We start from the raw sequence: 25,914 nt of genomic DNA on the forward strand, positions 1-25,914 counted from the left end.
GTACAAGGAGGAAATGATTACATAACAAATTATATGACAGCTATTGATTTAAGGGTCCAATTTACAAATGTTGAAATTGATCTATTTCTTTTGAAATGCAGTCCTAAGCCTACTTGGGTGGTAAGTAGAATGTAGTTTTGACCTAAAGGTTTAGGATTAGTTGTTTTTTAAAAGATTGGATAATTCAGAGATATTTCCTCTTTGTCTTTTTCCTTTCTAGGGCCTTCAAATCATCACAGCCAGTCAACTCTGAGACCACCTCTTCCACCACCTCACAATCATACTCTATCTCATCACCATTCTTCTGCCAACTCCCTCAATAGGAATTCCTTAACCAATCGGCGGAACCAGATCCATGCACCAGCTCCTGCATCAAATGATTTGGCCACCACTCCTGAATCTGTTCAGTTACAGGACAGCTGGGTTCTGAATAGCAATGTGCCACTTGAGACCAGGTAGAAAAATGTTGATGTTTCCAAAATAATTTTAATAGCATTCCTTTTTTTTAAAAGAATGTCTTTGAGACAATTTACGAGATTAGTTTGTTGAAATTTCTAGAATCTAGGAACCAATTCTTTGGGCAGCATGTTCGTGTAAGTCATTTTTGTATTGTTTATTAATTTATTTGATTTGTATAGATGCCTATCTCATATAAATGATTCTTGACAGCTTACAATAAAATAGATTTAAAATATAAATAGTATATTAAAATATTTAATATAAAATTAAAAAACACATAGCAGTTGAGTTTTTTAAATAACTATCAATAAAACCAAGTGACAGGCTTTATTACACTCCTGAGGCTCCAGCCCAGACACAAAACTAATTTTTTAGCGTCTTGCAAATGGCCAGTAGGGTCAGGACTAACTTAATCTCAGGTGAAATTAATTCCACAATGTGGGTGCCATAGCATAAAAGACCTTCTTCCTTGTAACCAAGTTATATTTAATTATGTATGGCCCTTCCCAAAGGGCCAGGTGCTAAGTACTGGATGTTAATACCTAAGGATATCAATAAAATAATTTTAAGCAAGTTCATTATCATCAAAAGGACTTTGCAATGTTTCACCTTATTTGAACCCAACTGATAAAAAAGAGCCTAGTCTGGTAAATATCATGCTGTACATAACGGTCTAATGTAACCAAAATCCTAATTTTTAATCTGTAGAGTTATTTAATTAATGTTAATCAGTTCAAATTATCCTTATTGGATACATATGTATTTGTCCGACATATTTTGCCTGCCTAACAAATAAAATTCATGTCACATATTCTATTCCAAAGCACAGGAAGTTGTACCCTTGTATACTGACTAAGTGTTACTAATACATTATGCATTTGTCTCCTTCTGAGGTAATAAATAGACTAATTTGAAAGTAAATATTTTGGAAACCTGAAAAAATAATCACTGATTCAAGACAAACCAAAGTATAATTTTCATTTATACTTCATCCAACATGCAGTCTTATTTAAATCCTCCTCATATACTCTCAATTTGATTCCTGCAGGGCTAATGCTAATGTTTTGAAAAGTTGTGTGTTTGTTAACTGACAGAAAGGGAAAAAACTATTTAAAGATTTTTTTTAAATACTGTTATTAATTTTTGTATTTTTCTACTTCTTAAATTTCAGAATTTGTTTATAAATGCATAAAATATACAGTACAATAGCAGAGTTGGAAGGGACCCTGGAGGTCTTCTAGTTCAACCCCCTGCCTAGGCAGGAAACCCTATACCATTTCAGACAAATGGCTATCCAACATCTTCTTAAAGAATTCCAGTGTTGGGGCATTCACAACTTGTGGAGGCAAGCTGTTGCACAGATTAATTATTCTAACTGTCAGGAAATTTCTCTTCCGTTCTAAGTTGCTTCTGTCCTTGATCAGTTTCCACCCATTGCTTCTTGTTCTACACTCAGGTGCCTTGGAGAATAGTTTGACTCCCTCTTCTTTCTGGCAACCCCTGAGATATTGGAACACTGCTATAGTGTCTCCCCTAGTCCTTCTTTTCATTAAACTAAACATAGCCAGTTCCTGCACCGTTCTTCATATGTTTTAGTCTCCAGTCCACTAATCATTTTTGTTGCTCTTCTCTGCACTCTTTCTAGAGTCTCCACATCTTTTCTACATTGTAGTGACCAAAACTGAATGCAAAATTCCAAGTGTGGCCTTACCAAGGCATTATAAAGTGGTATTAACACTTTGTGTGATCTTGATTCTATCCCTCTGTTTATGTAGCCTAGAACTGTGTTGGCTTTTTTGGCAGCTGCTGCACACTGCTGGCTCATATTTAAATGCTTATCCACTAGGACTCCAAGATCCCTCTCACAGTTACTACTATTGAGCAAGGTACCACATATACCCGTGATGGCGAACCTATGGCACGTGTGCCGGAAGTGGCACGCAGAGCCATTTCTCCTGGCACGCGGAGCCATCTCCAGTTCCTCTTCCGGGTTCGGGTGCAGCAGCCAGCTGGTCTTGACACGCATTGGCGTGCCAGAAAGCAGAAGTGGAGCCGCCCGGTGCGCATGCGCACGCTAGGAAAATGATCTTTTTGTTTCCAGGGTGCACATGCGTGTCGGCCATTTGGTGATCTGGTTCCTGGCACCCATGCACACCAAAAACCAGCAACAGGAAGAGCAACGGCCGCGCGTGCCCAAAGACACAGAGAGGGGTTCCTGGCCATCGCTTCTTAGTAGAGCTGTGGTCAGGGCTTCCTTCCCTCCCCCGCCTGAGTGGGCTACTTGCATAGAAGCAACAGGGCAGCCACCGGCTGGAAGCAGCAGCATAACAGTCTCCGTTACCAGGGGCGAAGGGCTGGCGGTGGCGAGAACGGGCGACCGCCGCCCCTTTGTCTCTTCCCCAACAGCGGCTGTTGTGCTTCCGCTTCCAGCCGGGATGCTGGTGGAGGAGCTGCTGGCGGGGAGGCAAGCTACCTGCATAAAGACGACGGTGAGGGTCTGGCAGAATATATCCCGTCTGGAAGCGGCAGCGCTCCAGACAGTGGATCCTCATCAGAGCTGCAGGCTGGAGCTCTGAAGAAGTCTGCTCAGGCAGGGGGAAAGGGGAGGGAGGGATGCCTGAGACCGCCCGTCCTTGCCATCGCTACTCCTTTGCTGTTACGCTGCTTCTTCCAGCCAGGATATATTCTGCCAGACCCTCGGTGGTGTCTTTTTGCGGGTAGCTCTCCTCTCTGCCAGCATCCCGGCTGGAAGCAGAAGCGCAACAGCCGCTGTTGGGGAGAGGATGAAGGGGCGGTGGTCGCCCGTTGTCTCCACCGCCACCCCTTTGCCCCTGGTAACGGCAACTGTTGTGCTGCTGCTTCCAGCTGGGACACTGGATGAGCTGCTGGCAGGAAGGCGAGCTAACCGCATAAAGTCGCCGCCGAGGATCTGGCAGAATATATCCCGGCTGGAAGCGGCAGCGCTCCGAACCGCGGATCCTCATCAGAGCTGCAGGCTGGAGCTCTGAAGAAGTCTGCTCAGGTGGGGGGGGAGGGACGCCTGGGACCGCCCGTCCTTGCCATCGCTACTCCTTTGCTGTTGCGCTGCTTCTTCCAGCCGGGATATATTCTGCCAGACCTTAGGTGGTGTCTTTATGCGGGTAGCTCACCTCTCCGCCAGCAGCTCCTCCACCAGCATCCCGGCTGGCAGCAGCCGCTGTTGGGGAGAGGATGAAGGGGCGGTGGTCGCCTGTTCTCTCCACCGCCACCCCTTCGCCCCTGGTAACAGCAGCTGTTGCGCTGCTGCTTCTAGCCGGGACGCTGGATGAGCTGCTAGCAGGGAGGCGAGCTACCCGCATAAAGACGCCGCCAAGGGTCTGGCAGAATATATCCCGGCTGGAAGTAGCAGCGCTCCGGACTGCAGATCTTTATTAGAGCCGCGGGCTAGAGCCGTGCAAGCAGTCCGCTTGTGTGGGGAGGGAGGGAAACCCTTGCCCACGCTTGCCACCACCACCCCCTCACCCCCAGCGGCTGTCACAGTGCTGCTTCTGGTTGGGGTGCTGGAGCAGCCAGAAGAAGGAGAAGCTGCTGTGGGGGAGGTGGGCGGGGCAGACACCAATTGCAAATGCTTCTCCCCCAGTGCAGTCCGAGAGACAGCAAAGAGCCTCGGGAGGGTGGGGGAGGCTGTTTTCACCCTCCTCAAGCTCCTTGAAAGCTTCTCGAGCCTGGGGAGGGTAAAAAACGGGTCTATCGCTTGCCAAAAGGGAGGGGTCACACGCATGCGCAGGGCATGTTTGCGCGCATGCGCAATGGGGGGGTCGCACGCATAGCATTATGGGTATGGCATGCCTGCATACGACCCCCCTGCGCTCCCCCCGCTTTTGGCACGGGAGCCCAAAAAGGTTCGCCATCGCTGACCTATACTGTACCTGTGCATTTTGTTTTTCTTGCCTAAATGTAGAACCTTACTCTTTTCACCATTGAATTTCATTTTATTAGATAGTGCCCAAAGTTCAAGTTTGTCAAGATCCTTCTGTATCTTAAGCCTATCTTCTGAAGTGTTGGCTATTCCTACCAGCTTGGTGTCATCTGCAAATTTGATGAGTTCCCCGTTTATTCCCTCATCCAAATAATTGATGGAGATGTTGAAGAGTACTGGCCCAAAACAGAGCCTTGGGGTACTCCACTGCATTCCTCCCTCCATATAGATGCAGTTCCATTGAGGACTACACGTTGAGTGCGGTTGGTCAGCCAGTTACGAATCCATCTGGTGGTGATGCTGTCTAACCCACATTCTTCTACTTTATCTAGTAGTGGGTTATGGTCTACCTTATCAAATGCCTTACTGAAGTCCAAGTAAACTATATCGATGGCATTCCTCTGGTCCACTAATTTTGTCACTTTGTCAATGAATGCAATAAGATTAGTCTGGCATGATCTGTTTTTGACAAATCCATGTTGGCTTTTGGCTATTACTTTGTTTGCTTCTATGTGTTCGCTAATTCGTTGCTTGATTATCTTTTCCAGAATCTTTCTTGGTATTGAGGTCAGGCTAATAGGTCTGTAGTTTCCTGGATCTGTTTTTCCCCCTTTTTTGAAGATGGGAACCACATCAGCTCTTTTCCAGTCCTCTGGTAGTTCCCTGGTGCTCCAGGATCTCTGAAAGATATAGTTATTTGTCTTTGTCGGCTAGGCATTTGGTTCTGGAGATGAGGGTCTTGGCTACAAAGTTGATCTGTGCAGGGTGGTTGTATGTTTAAGTAGCAGTTGGTGTTTTTTTTTTCCCGGTAGATGGTGTGTCCTAGGGAACCATTGAGTTTTTTGTAGATTAGGACATCCAGAAAGGGAAGTTGGTTGTTTGCTTCTATTTCCATAGTGAATTGTATTTTGGGGTGTAGGCTGGTTAGATGTGTGAGAAAGTTGTCTTGTTTTTCTTTCCCATGTCACCAAATCATGAAAGTGTCATCAACATATCTAAGTTTGGGTTTGTGTTCAGATTTATCTAAGGCGTTAGTTTCAAAATGTTCAATGTATAAGTTTGCAATGACGGGTGAGAGGGGTGAAACACCCTCACAACATGAATAAATGTGATGATACCTCCCGCCTACCAGACATCTGGAAACCAGCCCTAGTCAACAAATAAACCCCATCCACCACCCAGGCTGTTACAACACAAAACAACAATGGACACACAGCCAGCACCAATCAGCACCAATCTACCAATCATGATAAAGCCACACATCCAATCAATCCACTTACTGAAACAATTACCAGCACTCCACACACCCCCACCAAGATTTATAGAAAGACTGCAGCTCCGATAACACTTTAAGCCGAAAACACCAGCCTGATATATAAAGATTGGGGAACACAATTGAGAAGGCTGAGGATGGAGGTGATAAGGCGGTCATTATAAGTTATTTGACCAGACAAGAGGGAGTACATCCATTCCTTTCTAATTATTTTTCTGTTGGCACCACCTCCAAAACCAAAACATTACAGAGAATGCCACTTCCAAAATAAAACATTTACAGATGATCACCCAGAATTAGGGCGAACAACACTACTGGAAGAGATAATCTGGATCTCTTTAATCCCTGTGGTAACACAAATAGTGTCCCAGGTCAACAGGATTCTAGTCTTATGCAGTTGGTCACAACAGATATGCAGACAGTGCCAAATCTAAACAAGACACCCAATGACAATGTGCAGAGTGGAATTTGTTTGGCTAAGAACAAGAAGTAAAGTATTTATGTAGTCAGCTTCAAAGATATGACACCTTGCTGTGGGTGGGTTCATTGGTCTTTGAATAGGTTTTATCCAGGGTGCATCAGGTGAATATTATAGACAAATTAGTAAATTTACCACTAGGTTCTGTGATCTATACTAGAAAAAAATGTGAAAAAGTTGAATCATATCTTCTCACTTATTATTTTATTTCGTTCCTGGTATGTATATACCTAGTACAATAGATAAACATTTAAGAATATTGATTGGGGAATAAAAGAAATCAAAATGAGAACATGGGTACCCACCCAGAAATGTTGAATGTTAAATATGTTTCCTGTTATTTTTAGAACTTTAGGAGATTTTATCTTTATAACTATAGTCCTGTTCAGTAGATTAGAGACTGGTTCATGAAGACCTTTGAAAGTTGAGAATAGGCTCCAAAAGACAGTGAAAGCAAAATGAAAATAGAAGAAAAAGATTTATAGCATCAGAACATCAGCTCTGCTACGTAATTTTCCAGAGCATATTTCTTTGACTCAAGAAGGTTATAAGAGCTAAGTATTTTTGGCCCTTTGCCCAGACCTTGTTCGTTGCTGCTGCCAAATGTGTTGAGAATAAGTCAGTGAAGATGTGTTGCTTAATCTTGGATAGTATGGTGAATCTAGCGTTTATTGCTGAGAATTGCATTGATGAAAATACTGATTTGTTTGGACACACTGCATCTTTGAAGTTTCTCATTTCCTAAACTAGATGGCAGAAGGCTATAAAGCACTTAGCTATTTCAGAATTGTATGGATTTTTACTTATGTATAGACCAGTGACGTGCGGTCAGGGGAGGCAGGGGAGGCAGGGCCTCACCTCTCTTCATGAAATAATAGTATATAATATTATTTACTATATGTATATCAGTGGTGGGTTCCTCCCGGATCGCACCGGATCGCGCGCGCTCCCTTTCAGCGCTCCACCTGGCTTGCGCGCTCCCTTTCAGCGCTCCACCTGGCTTGCGCGCTCCCTTTCAGCGCTCCACCTGGCTTGCGCGCTCCCTTCCGGCGCTGAAACCGGAAGTACAGTTTTGCCCGGCCCTGGCGAAGCAACGACGCCTGCCTGCCCTCCACCAGCTCGGCTGGGAACGGAGATGTTTCCTCAGCGGAGCGGAGCGCCTGAAAAGACTTTTCAGGCGCTCCGCTCCGCTGAGGAAACATCTCCGTTCCCAGCCGAGCTGGTGGAGCGCAGGCAGGCGTCGTTGCTTCGCCAGGGGCGGGGCAAGACTGTACTTCCGGTTTCAGCGCCAGAAGGGAGCACGAGAGCCACGTGGAGCGCTGAAAGGGAGCGCGCAAGCCAGGTGGAGCGCTGAAAGGGAGCGCGCAAGCCAGGTGGAGCGCTGAAAGGGAGCGCGCGCGATCCGGTGCGATCCAGCAGGAACCCACCACTGATGTATATATAATATTATAATATTATATACATTTGTCCGGCCGCGCCCGGGAGCTGCAGAGGCAGAAATGTTGTCGGCGCTTCCGGATGACGAAGGCACGCAAACACGCATCTACCCAGCTGTCTTTTCCAGCCTCCTAGCGCTCTTTTCCACCGATCGCGCATGTTGTGCGCGCAAGAAGGAAAAGTCCGCGGCGAAGCCCTTGTCGCCCCGAGCTCTTGTTTGCACTTCCGCCCCTTTTTCTTCGCTCCATCCCGCTCCGGCTCTGGAAGGGCCAGCGAGGTTGGCTCCAGCCGAGATCGAGAGGGAGGAGAGGAGGGGGTAGCTGCGGGCTACCTTCCGGCCAAATGCGCACGAAAAGCGTGCGCGATCGGTGGAAAAGAGCGCTAGGTAGATGCGTGTTTGCGTCCCTCTCTCCTCAGCCCCAAAGCTCTGTCCGCGCGACTCACTTCCAAGGCGGTGGCTGGAGAGGCGCGCAAGAAAGGCGAGCGGTTTCCCACCAAAGTGGCGTTCTGCGCACAAGAAGGCGCTGCCGGAGGATAAAGGCATGCAAACACGCATCTACCCAGCTGTCTTTTCCAGCTACCTAGCGCTCTTTTCCACCGATCGCGCACGTTGTGCGTGCAAGAAGGAAAAAGTCCGCGGCGAAGCCCTTGTCGCCCCAAGCTCTTGTTTGCACTTCCCCCCCTTTTTCTTCGCTCCATCCCGCTCCGGCTCTGGAAGGGCCGGCGAGGTTGGCTCCAGCCGAGATCGAGAGGGAGGAGAGGAGGGGGTAGCTGCGGGCTACCTTCCGGCCAAATGCGCACGAAAAGCGTGCGCGATCTGTGGAAAAGAGCGCTAGGTAGATGCGTGTTTGCGTCCCTCTTTCCTCAGCCCCAAAGCTCTGTCCGCGCGACTCACTTCCAAGGCGGTGGCTGGAGAGGCGCGCAAGAACGGCAAGCGGTTTCCCACCAAAGCGGCATTCTGCGCACAAGAAGGCACTGCCAGAGGACAAAGGCATGCAAACACGCATCTACCCAGCTGTCTTTTCCAGCTACCTAGCGCTCTTTTCCACCGATCGCGCACGTTGTGCGTGCAAGAAGGAAAAGTCCGCGGCGAAGCCCTTGTCGCCCCAAGCTATTGTTTGCACTTCCCCCCCTTTTTCTTCGCTCCATCCTGCTCCGGCTCTGGAAGGGCTGGCGAGGTTGGCTCCAGCCGAGATCGAGAGGGAGGAGAGGAGGGGGTAGCTGCGGGCTACCTTCCGGCCAAATGCGCACGAAAAGCGTGCGCGATCGGTGGAAAAGAGCGCTAGGTAGATGCGTGTTTGCGTCCCTCTCTCCTCAGCCCCAAAGCTCTGTCCGCGTGACTCACTTCCAAGGCGGTGGCTTGAGAGGCGCGCAAGAACGGCGAGCGGTTTCCCACCAAAGCGGCGTTCTGCGCACAAGAAGGCGCTGCCAGAGGACAAAGGCATGCAAACACGCATCTACCCAGCTGTCTTTTCCAGCTACCTAGCGCTCTTTTCCACCGATCGCGCACGTGCGTGCAAGAAGGAAAAGTCCGCGGCGAAGCCCTTGTCGCCCCAAGCTCTTGTTTGCACTTCCCCCCCTTTTTCTTCGCTCCATCCCGCTCCGGCTCTGGAAGGGCCGGCGAGGTTGGCTCCAGCCGAGATCAAGAGGGAGGAGAGGAGGGGGTAGCTGTGGGCTACCTTCCAGCCAAATGCGCACGAAAAGCGTGCGCGATCGGTGGAAAAGAGCGCTAGGTAGCTGGAAAAGACAGCTGGGTAGATGCGTGTTTGCGTGCCTTTGTCCTCCGGCAGCGCCTTCTTGCGCGCACAACGCCGCTTTGGTGGGAAACCGCTCGCCGTTCTTGCGCTCCTCTCCAGCCACCGCCTTGGAAGTGAGTCGCGCCGACGGAGCTTTGGGGCTGAGGAGAGAGGGACGCAAACACGCATCTACCTCGCGCTCTTTTCCACCGATCGCGCACGCTTTTCGTGCGCATTTGGCCGGAAGGTAGCCCGCAGCTACCCCCTGCTCTCCTCCCTCTCGATCTCGGCTGGAGCCAACCTCGCTGGCCCTTCCAGAGCCGGAGAGGGATGGAGCGAAGAAAAAGGGGGGGGGAAGTGCAAACAAGAGCTCGGGGCAACAAGGGCTTCGCCATGAACTTTTCTTTCTTGCGCGCACAATGTGCGTGATCGGTGGAAAAGAGCGCTAGGTAGCTGGAAAAGATAGATGGGTAGATGCGTGTTTGCGTGCCTTTGTCCTCCGGCAGCGCCTTCTTGCGCACAGAACACCGCTTTTGTGGGAAACCGCTCGCCGTTCTTGCACGCCTCTCCAGCCACCGCCTTAGAAGTGAGTCACGCGGACGGAGCTTTGGGGCTGAGGAGAGAGGCAGGGACGGAGGGAGTGGGGGGAGAGGAGCCGCCCCCCTCACCCCGCAGGCAATGGGGAAAGCTTTCCTGAAATGGGGGGGGGGGTGTCACGGGAAATAAAAAGGGCGCGCGCTGGGGGGGACGAAGGAGGCTTTGGCGCGCCTTAGAGGCGGGTGGGAAAGCAACAAAAGGGGCAGCGAGGGCGGGCGGTGCCTGCAGGCGGCAAGGCTTGAGCGGGGTGAAAGCGCAGCCCCTTTCGTTGCTTTCCCATTCACCCCGCTCAAGCCTTGCCCGAGGGAGCTGGGGATCGGGCTTTGGGTTGGTGGGAGAGGGAGACCTTGAAGGAGTGGGGGGGGGAAGGGACTGGCGCAGGTGGAGGAAGCAATGCTACGCGGATCAGTGCACTCCGCGGTCCCCTTAATGTTCACTCAGGAAGGCGGAGAATGGGACCACGTGTGCTGCACACGTGGTCCCATTCCCCGCCTTCTTGATGACGTCACCAGCCTCCCCAGCCATAACCCTCACCGCACGTCACTGGTATAGACATAGCCTAGCTGTTTCTAAGATTTGGTGTGAAACCGAGGCTTAAGTTAATATGTTTCCCCCAAAGCATATTCTTGAATTTTCCTTGATCATAACTAGAGAATCCTTGAAGTTTTAAAAATATTTTGTTATAAATATCTAAGGTATAATTACAACATAATATTGCTCAGAAATAAATTTAATTTCTTAATCAGCCTTTCATCCCAAATTAAAGGAATTACAGTCGGAATAAGAAATCAGTGGCATAATTTCTTTGGGAAAGATCGAAACACCCTTAAAAAAATAGTAGCTTTATTATATAAAGCTATACCCTTTATAAACTTATTATTTATTCATTCATTCATTTATCAAATTTAAACACTGTCCATCTCTCTCATAGAGGAACATTGGGCAGTATACTGATAAAATATTAAACCATTAAAACAGTGTATAAAATTTTAGAAGGCAAGGATTAATTTAAAAATCTGTGTGAAAGTGAATTAAAAGATGGGAGAGAGCTTTCAGAGTGCTAGTCAGCCCCACAGCTTTGTGCTTCTATGTGAACCCCAAGCAAGGCCACAGGGCCTTGTTTTCACATCTTTCCAGAAGGCCAGGAGTTTGGGGGGCTGCTTCACCTTCCAGAGAAGGGGAGAATATTCCAGAGGGCAGTGGCAATGACTGAAAAGACTCTCTCCCTGGACCCCGCCAGTTGAAATTATTCAGCTTCCCCTCCTGACTGGGTGGGACAGGATGAAGTAACAGGACAATGATGAAAGGAAGAAAATTAATTTATGCACTGCTGCTTTCTAACTTCCTACAGGCAGCGAAATGAAGTTCTCCCTCTATTGCAATGATGCTGTGTATACACTATAATCTTGGTTCAAAAAGTACTGACACTCATGCCTTTGCCAATTTTCAGTCCTTTCTTCCTCTCTCTGCCTATACTTCCTGAATTTTTCACTTACTGATATCCGCTGAAAGGCAAACATCCATCCTGTCTTTTTTCAAAGTTTGAAATGAAATTGGATATAAACAGCATGATCACTTCTATGAAAATAATAGAACTCTTTCTCACAGAATAATAAATTTAATAACAAGCAAACAAACATAGATAAGAAAACATCATTGTGTTGTTCAGGTTTTTTGAATGTCATCCCAGATAGATTTTTTTCCTCCCTTTTTTTCTAAAAAATAAAATAAAAAAAGATATACCTCTTTCTACTTTAGCAGATGTCAATAAACTTTTTAAAAAATACCTTTTTTTTCTATGAATCACTAAATTTATATCAGCCAATTCTTGAGCCATAATTTCTCTCTTCTTTTGGGGACAATTTCAGCCTATCTATTTTCATCAGAGAAGCAAGAAACAACTGAACCCTTTCACCTGGAATTTTGCTTTATGGCTTTAACTTATTGAATTGACATTCTGTTCCCAACTGACCATAATGTTTCACGTTGCACTGCACTTTAATTTAGCAGTTTCCTTAGCCTTCCTTGAAGGGTGGCAGCTTATTAATCTCAATTTTGAGATTCTTCATATGTACAACCTACTTAAAAAATATGCTGCTCATTTATGAAAAAAAATAGTTTTCTATTTTGATTATTGTCTGCACCTCTTTTCTCCCCTTGTTAACAAAGAATAATGCAATTGTACAGTGTATAACCTCTCCCCAGATATTTAGAGTTCAAAGTTTTAAACTCTTCAGTGTTATCTTAGTAATGAGATATGCACTTCCCCCTAGGTAATGCAAAATGATAACATAAGGAAATGGGATTTTTCAACCATCATGTATTTTGATTTTTGGAAATTCTTTGCAAGTTTGTTAGAATTCCTTAGGAAAATAAAACTGGTTCTTATGGGAGACAAATTATACTATGAGTAAAACTGATACGAATATGTCAAGACACTTTCATTATTTTAATAGTTTCTTGCTGCAACTTTAATATTAGATACAAAACTTGGTTATATGGCATTTTGTGTGGACATCATCTGAGCAGCTAAACTGATGTAGCAGTTGTTTAAAGAGGGTCAGTTTTAACCCAAAACATATATATTATACAAATGCAGAGCGCTAAGAGGTAGCAGGGAGACAAGTGCTTGGGACAACTTTAGAAAAACATAATCGTTCATACCACCAAATACTTGAGGCCACCCAAGAGATGAACAGATGTAAGACAGGAAGGTTAGGTTAGGTATTCCTTCCCCAGTTTTGAGTAACTGTCTCATATAAGGTCACTCCAATTTGGCGAATAAAAATATTTTAAACATTCTTACATTTTCACAAGCAAGCAAGCAACATGGAATGACAGGCTCATAGCTATGTTTGTGTTTTATGGACTCTGTTGTTAGCTGCTCTGTTTTGAATCTTGGTCTGCTTAATTGAATGCCATTAGTTTTCAAGGGAGGAATGTTTACTTCAGAAGAGCAGCAAATCAATTCTGTGGTGGGAATGCAGTAGACCTACCCTTTATTAGTTGCTTGTTAGGTTGAAACAGGTTTTTCTTTTGCAAGAATTTCTTGCCTTTTCCATTTTGCAGGAGTTCAAATTATTAAGGTGCATGTTGAACAGCCCAATGTGCAGTATTTAATTTAAGTAATATGATTTGAGATTGAGTGCAGAAAGCAGTTGTCCATTTAAAGACATCAATACTTTTGACAGAGTTTTCATGAAAGCTATAATGATGGCACTATATTTTTCCATGCAAGTTTACATCCTTACTTCAGTATATTAAGCTCTTTTGTTTGAAAAAACTACAGATGGGGCCATTTCAAGATGCCAATCAAAGGCATAATGGCTTGTAAATTAGGGCAGCCCAAAAAGCTATTATATATTTTCTTTGAAATAGTATTTGTCAGAAATTGCACAATGCCAATTCTCAAGTCTGTGTGGTATTTATATTAGTGTAAATTAAGTCTGCATTACTGTAATTAGCAATTCTTTATTCTGGATAGAAAGAAAAGAAGTTTAAATAGCAAGATAAATTAGAGCTATTCTTGAGTGGTTCAAGAATATGTTCCTTTCATTTGCCAGCCAGAAGTGATTTGTGTATTTTTAAAATATTTGTTACTTAATGCAGTGAATTTCAGACCATTGGCAGATCCTTAGGTCTTTACTTTACCAAGGAATGTTATATTGCCCACAAAAATATCACATACAAGGAGAATTAGCAGAATATATGACTGAGACAGTTACTCTTTATCAACATAAGGTAAATTACAGAAATCCTGTTAAGATATAAAGTACTATAAACAATGTAATAAATAAAATGTATAATGTTGATAAGATGATAACTTTATGGGCCAATTTAGGACAATTTTATAGCCTTTTTAAAAGGTTATGTTATAAATGATAGCAATATAATTTATATGGATGGTTAGGCAGTACAGTGCCTGAACATATCAATCTGCATGTACAGATACATCCTTTGGTGTTTATCAGGTCCTCTTCTCTCACTGTATTTTAAATTGCAAGCATGCTGCATAACATATCAGACCCTTAGGCATTCTTAAGAAATGAAAAATGTGTTGCTATCACCTAGTTCTTGTTTAGAAATATGCTAGCATTTGTCCAGAACAATGGAAAGGTAAGCAAAGGAGTTTAGAAACATTATAGGCGACCAGGGAGGGAAGCAGAAAAATACCTCACCAATTTGTCTTCAGGTAAATGAAAATGTTTGACTCAACATGGCCACTGTTACAACCATTTTGTTAATAGGCAATTCCCATGGCAACTATTGTATAAGAGTCCTTGTATGTGCAAATTTGAAATCTGCCTACAAATCCAAAAACCTAGATTTTTTTTTTAAAAAATCCTCTACAGTAGGGTGGGGATATTGCTTCCTGTAAGAACATACTAAACATTAATTCTCATTTTTCAGTATACAGCTGGACTTCCAAGAGTGTTTGATAAAGCAAATTATAAAGTCCCTGAACAAATTCAGAAGCCATAGGATACGAGGATAGACTCTATTGTACATTAATAAATGTCTGAAAAACATGAAACAAAGCTTTGAAATATACACAATTTTCAAATTATAAAGTTCTTTCAAATATCCCCTCAGGGACCAATGTACAATTATAGGAGCTCTGGAACTGAGAGTATGTACTACAGTGGTGAATGTTGTTGAAATGAAAATGTTCATGATAACAGTGTAAAAAAAGGGTGCTAAGAAATTAAAACCCATGTCTACAAGCTTCATGAATGGATATGAGTGTGGCAGATGCAATTAAATACAAGCATGTTAAAAGTTAAGCATATTTCTGGCAAAGCAATATATAAGCTTCACATGTACTTTAATGCAGTATTAGCTGGTAGTGATTGATCAGCAAAGGATGAATTGTTTTAATGCAATGGGTGCTTGCTGTTAAAAATGGGGGGGGGGAGTTATGAAAGTAGGTGGACTACAAGCATTTTAAATACATTAATTACATGCTTTAGATCAGGGGTGTCAAACTGGCAGCTCATGGCCAGATGTGCCACTTGCAGCCACGGCCACCCCAGCTCCGCAAAGACAAAAAAAAATGTTGTGATACGTCACGTGATGCAGTCGACTTTGGAAACCATGTTTTAGATCATTGGGAAGGAAAGTGAAAATTCTATAATTATCAATTTCTATTTAATAATGCACAGGTGAGGATGCACATTTGCTAAGAATAGGAAGGAAGGAAGGAAGGAAGGAAGGAAGGAAGGAAGGAAGGAAGGAAGGAAGGAAGGAAGGAAGGAAAAGTGCTGATGATTCCTTGAAGACTAGACTTTATAGCCATGAAGAACTAGTAATACTAGGGATCTTCTCCCTTTCCCGCCTTTCTTATCCAATTATCTCTTTATCTAGCCTCATTTTCATCATTTTTTTTCTCTTTCTTGTTCCTTTTCATGTGGTTACCTTATTCCATCATTTTATGTTTCACACTGCTAAATACACAACAAAGCTGGAAAAAAGGTTTAAAAAATTAGTGGGGACGTACTTTTTCCACCTCTGCTTTATATTTGCCAGTGTGAAACATAGAATGATAGAATAGAGTAACCTTCATTTTCAAGAACGAAGACAGATGCCTTAAAGGCTATTGCATTGATACCATACAAGAAAGTCTGTAAGGAATGCTCAAAAGAGGGAATATTCTCTTGCTATAAGGGCTATGCTATGTAGCAGTATTAATAACTTTTCTCTTTACTAATTGGTCTCAGATGAACAGCAGAAATGAGAAAGCATGAAGAACAGTGTCTTTATATTCTGGGCCACCACATAAAGACATTACTTTTTCCCGTGTGACAAATTGAACGTATCTCTTTGACCATTTTAATACCCAGAATGCTGGACCAGATAAGGTATTTGGCTGATCCAGCAGGGCACTATATTACCCAAAACTATATGCAGTATTAAGAGATTTGTATTTCTGGTTCAGTAAGATTTAAAAAAAACATTAAAACCACATATCTATTCTAAGGGAACTACTTGTTTTTGTACTTCTTTTTCTTATAAGAAAGAAGACAAGTTCCATCTGCCTTAAAGTCTTCTTCAATAACTACAATAAGTCCTGCCTGCCCTGTTTTGCTGCTAGTTTTAAGACCACCTATCTGTAAAACCCAGGAAGGCTTTAGGAGTGTTATATAGTAAGCATTATCTGATAGTTCTCTGGCACTTTTTTTTTAAGTGTGTTTATATTCCCTTACATCAGCTGCGGTTCTAAATGGTGGGGGAAGCAATTAAAAAAGAAACGAGAACAGAGCTCTGAAATATCTTCAGGCAATTTATGATACGATGACTAAGGTACTTAAAAAGATGTGTGCCCATCAACTTAAAATATATGTTGCCAATTTTCATATTTAATAATATATCTTTCAGAAATGTATAGAGAAAAATTAATTTCTAATGTAGGAAGAGGGAATATCCAGCTGCCACATTTGCAACTTTTCCCTCAACTCACTTGGAATAGTGTACTTATTTTGTAATCAACATCTGCTCTTATTTGGTATATCACCTAGCTAAGCCCTGACTGGAAAAAAAAAAAGTTCTACACAGAATATATTCAGGCTAAAATAGTTTAAGGCTTATTTGACACATTGGTCAATTGACAAATCAAAGATATTGAATACCCTGTAATGTGGCAGTAGTTCAATACTGTGAAGTGCTCCAAGAAGCCTTGATCCTAATAAAAGTTAAAGGATTGGCCAGTTGCCTACTTAATACATGTTACTTTACAAATAGAACAACTATTTTTAAAAAGTCGGTGTCTTTAATGATCTTCAAATTCCATGCTAAAATCTATACATAATAATTCACTTTTACATTTTTATAAATAAAAAGTAATTTTATCATTTTATAAATATTTTCATAATTACCAATAAGATTAAAATATACTTTTTTGTGATTTTAGAAAAAGTAAACGATTTTAAAATACAGGAGTTTTTTTTAACCATACTTAACTATTGAATTGATTGCATTTTTATTTATTTTTATTTTTTGTTTAGTCAAATATTAAACTCATTGACTTGCCAGCTTATTTAAAATAGTTGTTTTAAATCTGATAGAATTTTTGTACCATTGCTTTAAAAATATCCCCTGCTTATTGGGGACACCACTTTCTGGAAAATGGAAGATATTCGATTTCTCATTTCTGAATCAGAAAGCCTTAGCTTGAGTTTTGCATATAGGGATAGGAACTCTGCCTATGCAAATATTTTAAAGATTGAGTTGCTTGCCTTCTTCTCTTGCCTGTATGTTGTTTGATATAGAGTGAAGAAAGACATGTCCTCTTGGGGGTGCAAACAAGATTGAGTTGCAGCTCTTTTCTCAGGAGAGTTTGTAAGAACTCATTAATTAACTTCAGAAGCTTTTTATGTTCTCAGCCAAAAACATAGCAAAATCAAGCTGCCGCTGAAAGGCAGCATATGATTAATATTATTGATCATGTTAATAAATATGTACTGTATATTATAGTAGTTATCAAAGTGACATAAACCTGGAAGAAATCTGATAGCGTATTGAAAAATGTCTTCTTCAGACTATGACCTTCAACTTAGTACAAAGGGGCTGTCTAATGATATTTGTGTTCTATGATCTCCACAGTGTGGAGAACTCTTCTATTATTCAGCATATACACTGGCTTGATAATTCAATACTTATTCTCATGAAAGTTATGTTTTTTTTCAATCTTATGCCCATTAATATATATACAGTGTGTGTGTGTGTGTGTGTGTGTGTGTGTGTGTGTGTGTGTGTGTAATGAAATATAGATTATTTTCAGGGGAGTTATAAGGATTGCTGCCTTTTGCCTCTTACCCAGTGCTACCTACAAGCAGGAAAATCAACCATAAAAAGTCTAGGATTATATAGTGGGATGGGATTAAATCAACCATAAAAAGTCTAGGAATATATAGTGGGATGGGAGACATCTCTTTGCAGATGGTTGATATCAGTTCTCTAAGGATCAAATCAAACCAAAATCTTTAGGCCAGGAACACTCCTCTAAACATATATAAACTGATAATTATTAATAAAAGTAAAAGGTAGCTATAAAATACAATAAAATTACACAAAGCAGATTAATGTGCTAACAGTAGTACAACTAATACAAGCAATCACCACACTTTGTACTAATCTTCAATCATAGGTAGGGCAGATGGAACAAATGATACTACAAAAAAAGAAATGGAAAGAGATGGTATGTCAAATAAGGATCAATACAAATAACATTATTGCTATCAAATTCTACTAAAACAATAAATAGTAATTGCCAGTTGCCCCTCCCTTTCTCTTCTTAGTGCATCCTTCCTCCCTCAAACCCACTTGCCTTCAGGCTGCTGTTTCTCTTGAAAGCTGGGAAAACACATGCAGGCAAACTCTTCCATTAAACACTTCCTCCCTTTCATCTACTACCATGCTTCGCTCTGCCAGGTGACATTTCTATGGTGTATGCGTTTGTTTTGACAGCTCTGAGACTATATTTATTTCCATTACCGAACCCCAAGCTTTGCAAGACCTCCTTGGTGTTTCATAGGAGGACCTGCTTAGAGCTTCCCTAGAATTACCTTTCAGTATGTCTCACATCTCACTTGGCATACCACTCCTCAAGGCCTTAGGGGAGGTTAGTGGTTTGGCTCCTGTAGCATCTTTTGTTTGTTATAGTAAGTTTGCCTTCTGAACAATCTTTATTTTTTAATGGCTCCTGTCTTTTTTAGAGTAAGAAACTCCTCTGAATTATTTGGAGTCAAGTGGCCTATAAGTTGAATTAAACATGCAAAACTCTGTAAATGCTGAACCAATTAGAATCCTGATGATTGCTAACATCTGAAGGCGATTCTAATGACTTAACATCCAAAGATTCTAACCATTAATGTGACAGCAGAAAAACATTATTTCTAGGCCAATACATCTGTCTCAGCAGTGGGTTTGAGGATGTGATTGAAGCTAGATTAGGAGGTCATGGCTTCTAGAAATGGTTAATATGGCACAGTTGTTAGATTGGATAAAGGAAGACACACAGTTCAGAATACCAATATGTCGTCGAAATAGGGGACGACTCCTGGTATCCCCTGCAAAAGTCGCTCCATAATACTTTGGAACAGCCCAGGGGTGATACTGACGCCAAATTGTAAGCGGTTACATTTGCCCCCCCTGTGTGTCACAATGGTTTGGGTCTCCGCAGTGGCGCCATTTACTGGCAGCTGCTGGTACGCCTGCGCCAAGTCGAGTTTTGCGAATATTTTTCCCGGGCCGAGGGAATGCAACAAATGCTGGACTACGGGTATGGGGTACGTACTTTGTTGTAACCCCTTGTTGATTGTGCATTTATAGTCGGCGCACAATCTGATAGACCCGTCGGGCTTAACTTGGGTCACGATCGGCATTTCCCAGCGGGCGTGATCGACTGGTTCGACGATCCCCTGGCTCACCAGTTTGTCAATTTCTTTGTCGATTTTTGATTGGAGGGTGAAAGGCACACTCCTGGGCTTTAGCTGAATTGGGGCCACGTTTGGGTCTAGGCTAAAGGAAATGGGGTCCCCCTTGTACTCACCCAGACTGGAGGCAAAGATGTCCTCGAACTTCCCAATGGCAGTACCGGCTCGTGCTTTTTCGGTCTGATTCAGGATGTTTACTTCGGCTACGACCATCCCCAATGCCTGACACCAGTCAGGTCCACAAAGGCTTTTGAGATCGTCCCAGACCACGATTGCCTGTAGCTCCCTGGTGATCTGTTTGTAGCGCACTCTGAACGTGCTTTGGCCCACGAGGGGAACCAGGTTCCCCTGGTAATCCCGCAGGCAGACGTCTGGGCATCTGAGGTCCTTCTTCTGCATGGTCAGGATTGTCTGTATGGTCAGGATCGTCTGTTTCAGGACCGTCCATGTGATGATCATTAGAGACGATCTGGTGTCGATCTCCATCTCCAAGGGGTGCCCTCGAGGAAATGGTGACCTTTAGTTTTTTGGGGCAGCTGGTTTAGATGTGCTGTACAGGAACTGTGATGTTCAGCTTCCTGGTGTGACCCTGGCATTCCCAGGCCATTGCCGTGAGGTTGGCTATTTGATCGCCGGTTTCTGTCCTCCTGGGGGACCTCTGGTTGAGTCGCTCTCTCCGGTTCGGTCCCTTCTCTGCTCTTTCCGGGCGAATGGTGGTTGCAGGGAACTCACTGCGGCACATTCTGGCAATGTATCCCTTCCGCTCGCACCGCCGGCACATCATGTCTCGGAAACGGCAGGTTGCTCTAGCGTGATCGCCTCCGCAGCTAGCACAGGGCAGGCCGGGCAACTTGAATTTTCGTGCCGGCGTTTCACGGCTATTGCACATGTGGTGACTGCTTTCCTTGTCGCTCTCGGACTCTATGGCCTCGCAGTGGATGCGGGTGCTCTTGGGTGCCTCCATGGGTGCGTGGAGGCGTTGGAGGGTCTCCATGGACTTGTTCGCTGACTCGGCTGCCCTTGCCTCGTCGAGAGCGATCTGGAGGGAGAGGTTGGATCTCACCAGCAGCCTCGCCTGTAGAGCCCGGTCTTGGACTCCCATTATTATTCGGTCTAAGAGAACATCGTTCAGTTCACGGAATTCGCAATGGGCTGCGGCTTTCTAGAGTGCTGCTATGTACTCATTTATCGACTCGCCTTCCATCTGGTTCCGCATGTTGTAATGGTATTGCCGCACGTACTTAGATGGCTTCGGGGCGTAGTGGGTCTTCAACGTTTGTTGTAACGCAGACCAGGAGACGGCATGCAGCGCCATTGGTTCAGAGAGGTTCTTGGCGGTCTCCAAAACTTCGGGGCCGCAGTAACCCAGGAATAGGTTCTTTTTCTGGGCTTCCGGGACGCCGCCAAGATTGTTCGCCTCCAGGAAGAGCTCAAAATGCAGTAGATACGCATCCCAATCGTCCATGGCTGGGTTGAACGGAGGTGTTTGGACAAAGGTGGCCATCCTGATTCTCTCTGGGTTCGCAATGGCCTTGCTGATTGCCTTTCCTCCATTCCGGGTGGAATGCTGCCATGTGACCCAATTGTTTTGTCAGTGAAGCTTCGCTCTTTGTCCGCCTAATTGCCTCCCACCTTCGTCGTCAGTGTTAGATCAGGTAAAGGAAGACACAAAAGGCTAGCAATAGCAATAGCTCTTTATTGGTATACGTGCAGGCATCTACTAAATGCATGGTCGGATAGCTTCCTTTTTAAAGGGGAGCTGTCTAGCACTCCAGCCAATCAGGAAAAGAGAGGACCTGAGTGGAAACTACTATTGTCTTGCTGCAACACCGGGGGGGGGGAGTATCTAACAACAGTAGTCCATATGTGCAGGCATCTACTAAATGCATGGTCGGATAGCTTCCTTTTTAAAGGGGAGCTGTCTAGCGCTCCAGCCAATCAGGGGCCTCTCTTTTCCCGCCGGAAAAGAGAGGACCTGAGTGGAAACTACTATTGTCTTGCTGCAACACCGGGAGGGGGGAGGGGAGTATCTAACAACAGTAGTCCATATGTGTAGGTGAAGCCTAAAAAAATATTTGTCTTCACTTATGTATCATCCAGGTATACAGGAATCAAACTGTACAAGAAATTTGATGGAAAATGGGAGTTCCTTCCTTTGCTGCTTTTCAAAACCTTGCTATGTGACAATGTATGTCTCTTATGGCAATACACTATCCTAACCTCTGATTGACCAGGTGAAGACAAATCCCCTGAAGACCTAGAAGGCATCTTATTTAGGAGTGCAAGTATCAGCTTTTTCCTGCTTGTAAAAAAACACATACAGAATTGCTACAGAAAATAAAGTAGGACTGTAAAAAGTACTACTGTTCCTTAATTATATGATGCTACAGCAGAAGTTGTATTGCATCTTTACCTGCTTTAAAATCTTTTCTCTGTGCACATGGTTGCTTTAGGTTCAGCTTCATGCTTTTATAGAACAGTGTGCCTAAAGGCTGACACCTGCTTTAAAGCTTAACACGCCATTTTTCTTGTCAGGCATTTTTTAAACATGGTGCTTATGTGTCCAACTGTGTCCATGTTAAGAAATCCAAGATGCCAATAAGGAACTATTTTGGTATTTAACATAGTTAAATACACGAAGATAGTTTGACTGAAAACTGGCATTGATTAGAAAGAAAGGTTTATCTTTAGAGAATAGGTAACTACAATTTAATCGTTGGAGAATTGTTAATGTCTTGTTAAAAAGGCAGTTTGTGAAAAAGCTTCAAAATGTTCCTGAGTCATATCTTGTGTTATTATTTTAATATTTTTTTTGTTTAATCTGAATGATTGTTTCTCTGCCTAATGATATTTTGGTTACTAAACCACTTGAATACAGATTATGCTGCAGCCTAGAAAAGACTGCAAATTGGTCAGATTTGGACAGATGCTTATGGATAAAGCATCCATGGAAGCCTAAATGCAAGGGATCCCTGATCCAATAGGCCATAATTCCCAGATTTATTAAATATAAAAAAGAAAAAACTATTTTCTAGCTCTTTGGGAAGTTTCTAGTACTTCTGAAAATTAAAAGAGTAAGGAAAAGCAATGTTTTTGTTCATTTAAGAAAAACCTGTTACTGCTTATATGTATTTTTAATCAACAAATGCCTGTTTAAACAATTATGTAAGTTCCTGAATAACACTGGGTCCATTTGTGCGAAAGTGGTTGTGTAGTTTAAGAAAGCTGTGCACACTTTGAAAATCATGCAGGCATTGTGTGAACACAGCATCTCTCTCCTGTTTGTTAAAAAAGCTCAATTATTGACACTTTCTGAATCATTTTTATGGTATACAGCATCCTAATGTTGGGCAATCCTGCAGAGTAATTTCCTATTGGGGCTTGTCTTTGTTTATAGGAAAATATAGTTCTAGGGAGCTCCAGTGTGTTCAAGACTAGAAAAAATGTGTGTGTATCTGTGGCAATTAAGCATAGCAAGTTTTTCTTTCTCTTTTTTCTTGATTGGGTCCTTGACTTCTCTTTTAGAACAAGTGAAGCAATTCTGTGTGGTCTGGCTGTTTAGAAATTGGTTCCTTCTCACATGTTGTGAAAATACCCGATTTATTGCACGTTACACAGAGAACTGCAAGTTAATTCAAAACAAAATATTTATGTATTAAATTTATACCCAGAATAGCATTCCCTTTCAATGATCAGAACCCTTGTCTAAGTTAAGAAACAGTTGGTTTTCCTGCATTTACTTCATCTGTTTTTGACACCAAAGGTGAATGAAATTAATCTGAAATTGAAAATATGACATAGGGCTGAAAAAAACAATACAGTGGGTTTGTAATATCAAATAGTAGCTTATTAGAAAACTAAGCACGATTTAGAGAGAAGAGGATGCTAAAAAATAGAAAAGTACAATTTGTATGACTGGCTCCTGCTTTCACAGGGAGTCAACAATTAGCACAAACATAAGGTCTTGTTGAATTCAGCACTGTCAAGCTGTTCTCTTTAAAGAAGAGCTATAGCAAATGGACAGGCACATGCATTTATATTTTTTAAAGAAAATAATTTTCAATGAACTCACATTTAGTAAATGTGAATTTAAGACAGTAGTACCTTTGTCTCTTTTGGCTTTTATTTGTAACTATACAAGAACTGTGCTCCTTCTGGGAAGGAGAAAGTTTTGGTGCAAAGCTTTTCCACTTGCTATGATTGGGAATAGCTGACAATGTATGTCTAACTTTACTTTAAAAAATTGAAAACATAATCACACACACCCCACACCATCACAATCACATCATCATTGTAATCCACATCCTCATCACCACTATTCCTATTACATTGGTAACAGATTTTCATTATGCAGCAAAGTCTTCTCACCTTTGAATTATAATTTAAGCTTTTATAGCATTACTTTTTAATTCCTGTAATGTTCTGTACATAACTTGTTGGATCTGAACCATGCTGTCCTCAAAATAGTGCAAAATTCTATGGTTTCCTGGTTGGATGGACCATTAATAAGACATTACCGATTTTCCAGAGTCTGAACTTGTTTTGTATTAAGGTTTATAAGGCTTCCATTAGCCTTATGGGTATAATTAAAGATGGTAGATTTAGCTTCTAATACCCTGAATTGTATTTAAAAAAACAACAGGCTTCCCATTGTCCCATGTGACAGAGAGAAACTTTTACATTACCATTTGTTCCACAAGCATATACAGTACATTAGTTGTTTTCAGTTGATATTTACGTTACTGTCCTTTTCCTTGGGAAATGTAAGAGTTGAAGGCCTGAGTGTGTTTAAAGTCATGACTTTGCTATATGAGCTGGCATTTGAAGGAAGTAATATTATTACTAAGGTTAATCATTAATAAAGACCCTTAAATTGGATTCAAATCACTATCAAGCAACTTGTTTTTTGTTAATTTGTTCAGATCATTGGCTTCGTTTTCACATAATGCTAAATCATTAGATCACATATTTCTTTTGTGATAATGTGATCCTGGAAGCATCCATTATGGTTTAATCATAACTGATGATAACATGGTTTGTTTGTTTTGCCTGAGCAAGATCTATGAAGGATAAGTATTGTCAGCTCATAATTCTACAATTAAAATTAAATGTTGAGCAAACAGAAGCTTGCTTTCCTTGTCATGTGTGTTATTAGTTTACTTTGTATTTCCAAATAGCTGAATTATTTGGATGTGTTACATCTGTTAACCGTGATATATTTATCTTCCTTTAAGGCATTTTTTGTTCAAGACATCATCTGGAACAACTCCTCTCTTCAGTAGTTCTTCCCCTGGATACCCATTGACCTCAGGAACAGTTTACACACCACCTCCCCGACTGTTACCTAGAAATACTTTCTCCAGAAATGCATTCAAGCTGAAAAAGCCCTCTAAATACTGTAGCTGGAAGTGTGCTGCTTTATCAGCTATCGCTGCTGCAATCTTGCTTGCTATACTGTTGGCCTATTTCATAGGTAAGTCACATCTTTCAAGAAATCACACATGATCTATTGAATAATTCATGTCTGTCCACTGTGCTCTTACTCATATAAAACCAAAATAGTAATCAACAGTGCTATTTCTAAAATCACGTGCACTTTATACTGAGAGGAGAAGGACTGGATCTTTAAAATGAAATAACAGAAATACACCGCTTAAGAGACAATGCCCTAATTTTGTTCCTTTTAGCTAACTTATATTCACGGCAAAAGGAAATTTATCTATACTTTTCTGATTAATCAGACAATGGTTCTTGTAGTAGCAGAGCTCATTGCTAGCCATTTTAAGATTCAGTCCTATGTAATGTATAATGGTTAGGGAATTGGTTTAATACCAAAAAAAAAAAAAATCTAAGTCCAAGTCAACACTCAGCTGTGGAAATTAACTAGAAGACTAGAAGCAAATGTTCACTATCCCTCAGATTAACTCCCTTGGAAATTTGTCTTGCCATTGTTGTTGTTGTTGTTGTTGTTGAAATGATAACATTTGAGGAGGTAATACTATATGATTTATGGAAAAAAGAAGATGGAATCAAAATGATAAATGTAATTATAAACTTTGAATGTTCATTATTTAATTAGTTATTCATAACTAATCTCTGAAGTCTTCTCAAGCTAAATTCTATCTCTTCTATATATTATAAAATGACTGAAAAAGTAATAGCATAGTAAGGCTCTGTGAATATTGAAAATAACCTCGTATACATTGCAAATTGAATACTATTGTTATATTACATCTCTCATGTTGTTTCTGAATCATATCATACTATACCTTCTATTTTTCATCCTATTATAATCCATATTTTATTATCCATACAATGTAAACTCAGGTTACATAAAGGACGTATATTACTTTCTTCTTTTACTTGTTTACTCTTACGTTGTAAGACTGCATTGTTTGTTTCTGAATCACCTTGTCAACTGTACTACTGTCTGATTCTAATACTGATCTTTCCTTTAAAATTTCTCACCTGATAAACTATACAATAGCAAGGCATTTTGGTATACTTCCTCCATAATTGTAATGAGAGCCATAAATATGCAAGTT

At 42.2% G+C, this 25,914-nt stretch overlaps 1 protein-coding gene across 2 annotated transcripts in view; it reads left to right on the forward strand.

Annotated features, from left to right (window-relative positions):
- TENM2 (teneurin transmembrane protein 2) overlaps positions 1 to 25,914 on the forward strand; it is a 1,011,554-nt gene that overhangs the window by 719,638 nt on the left and 266,002 nt on the right. For both annotated transcript variants that reach the window (XM_081934447.1, XM_081934448.1), the window contains 2 exons: positions 221 to 455; positions 24,604 to 24,842. In XM_081934447.1, the coding sequence (XP_081790573.1) occupies positions 221 to 455; positions 24,604 to 24,842 (474 nt within the window). The remainder of the gene's footprint in view (positions 1 to 220; positions 456 to 24,603; positions 24,843 to 25,914) is intronic.

Source organism: Natrix helvetica, assembly GCF_964273705.1.
Source record: "Natrix helvetica genome assembly, chromosome: 1".
Lineage (NCBI taxonomy): Eukaryota > Metazoa > Chordata > Lepidosauria > Squamata > Natricidae > Natrix > Natrix helvetica.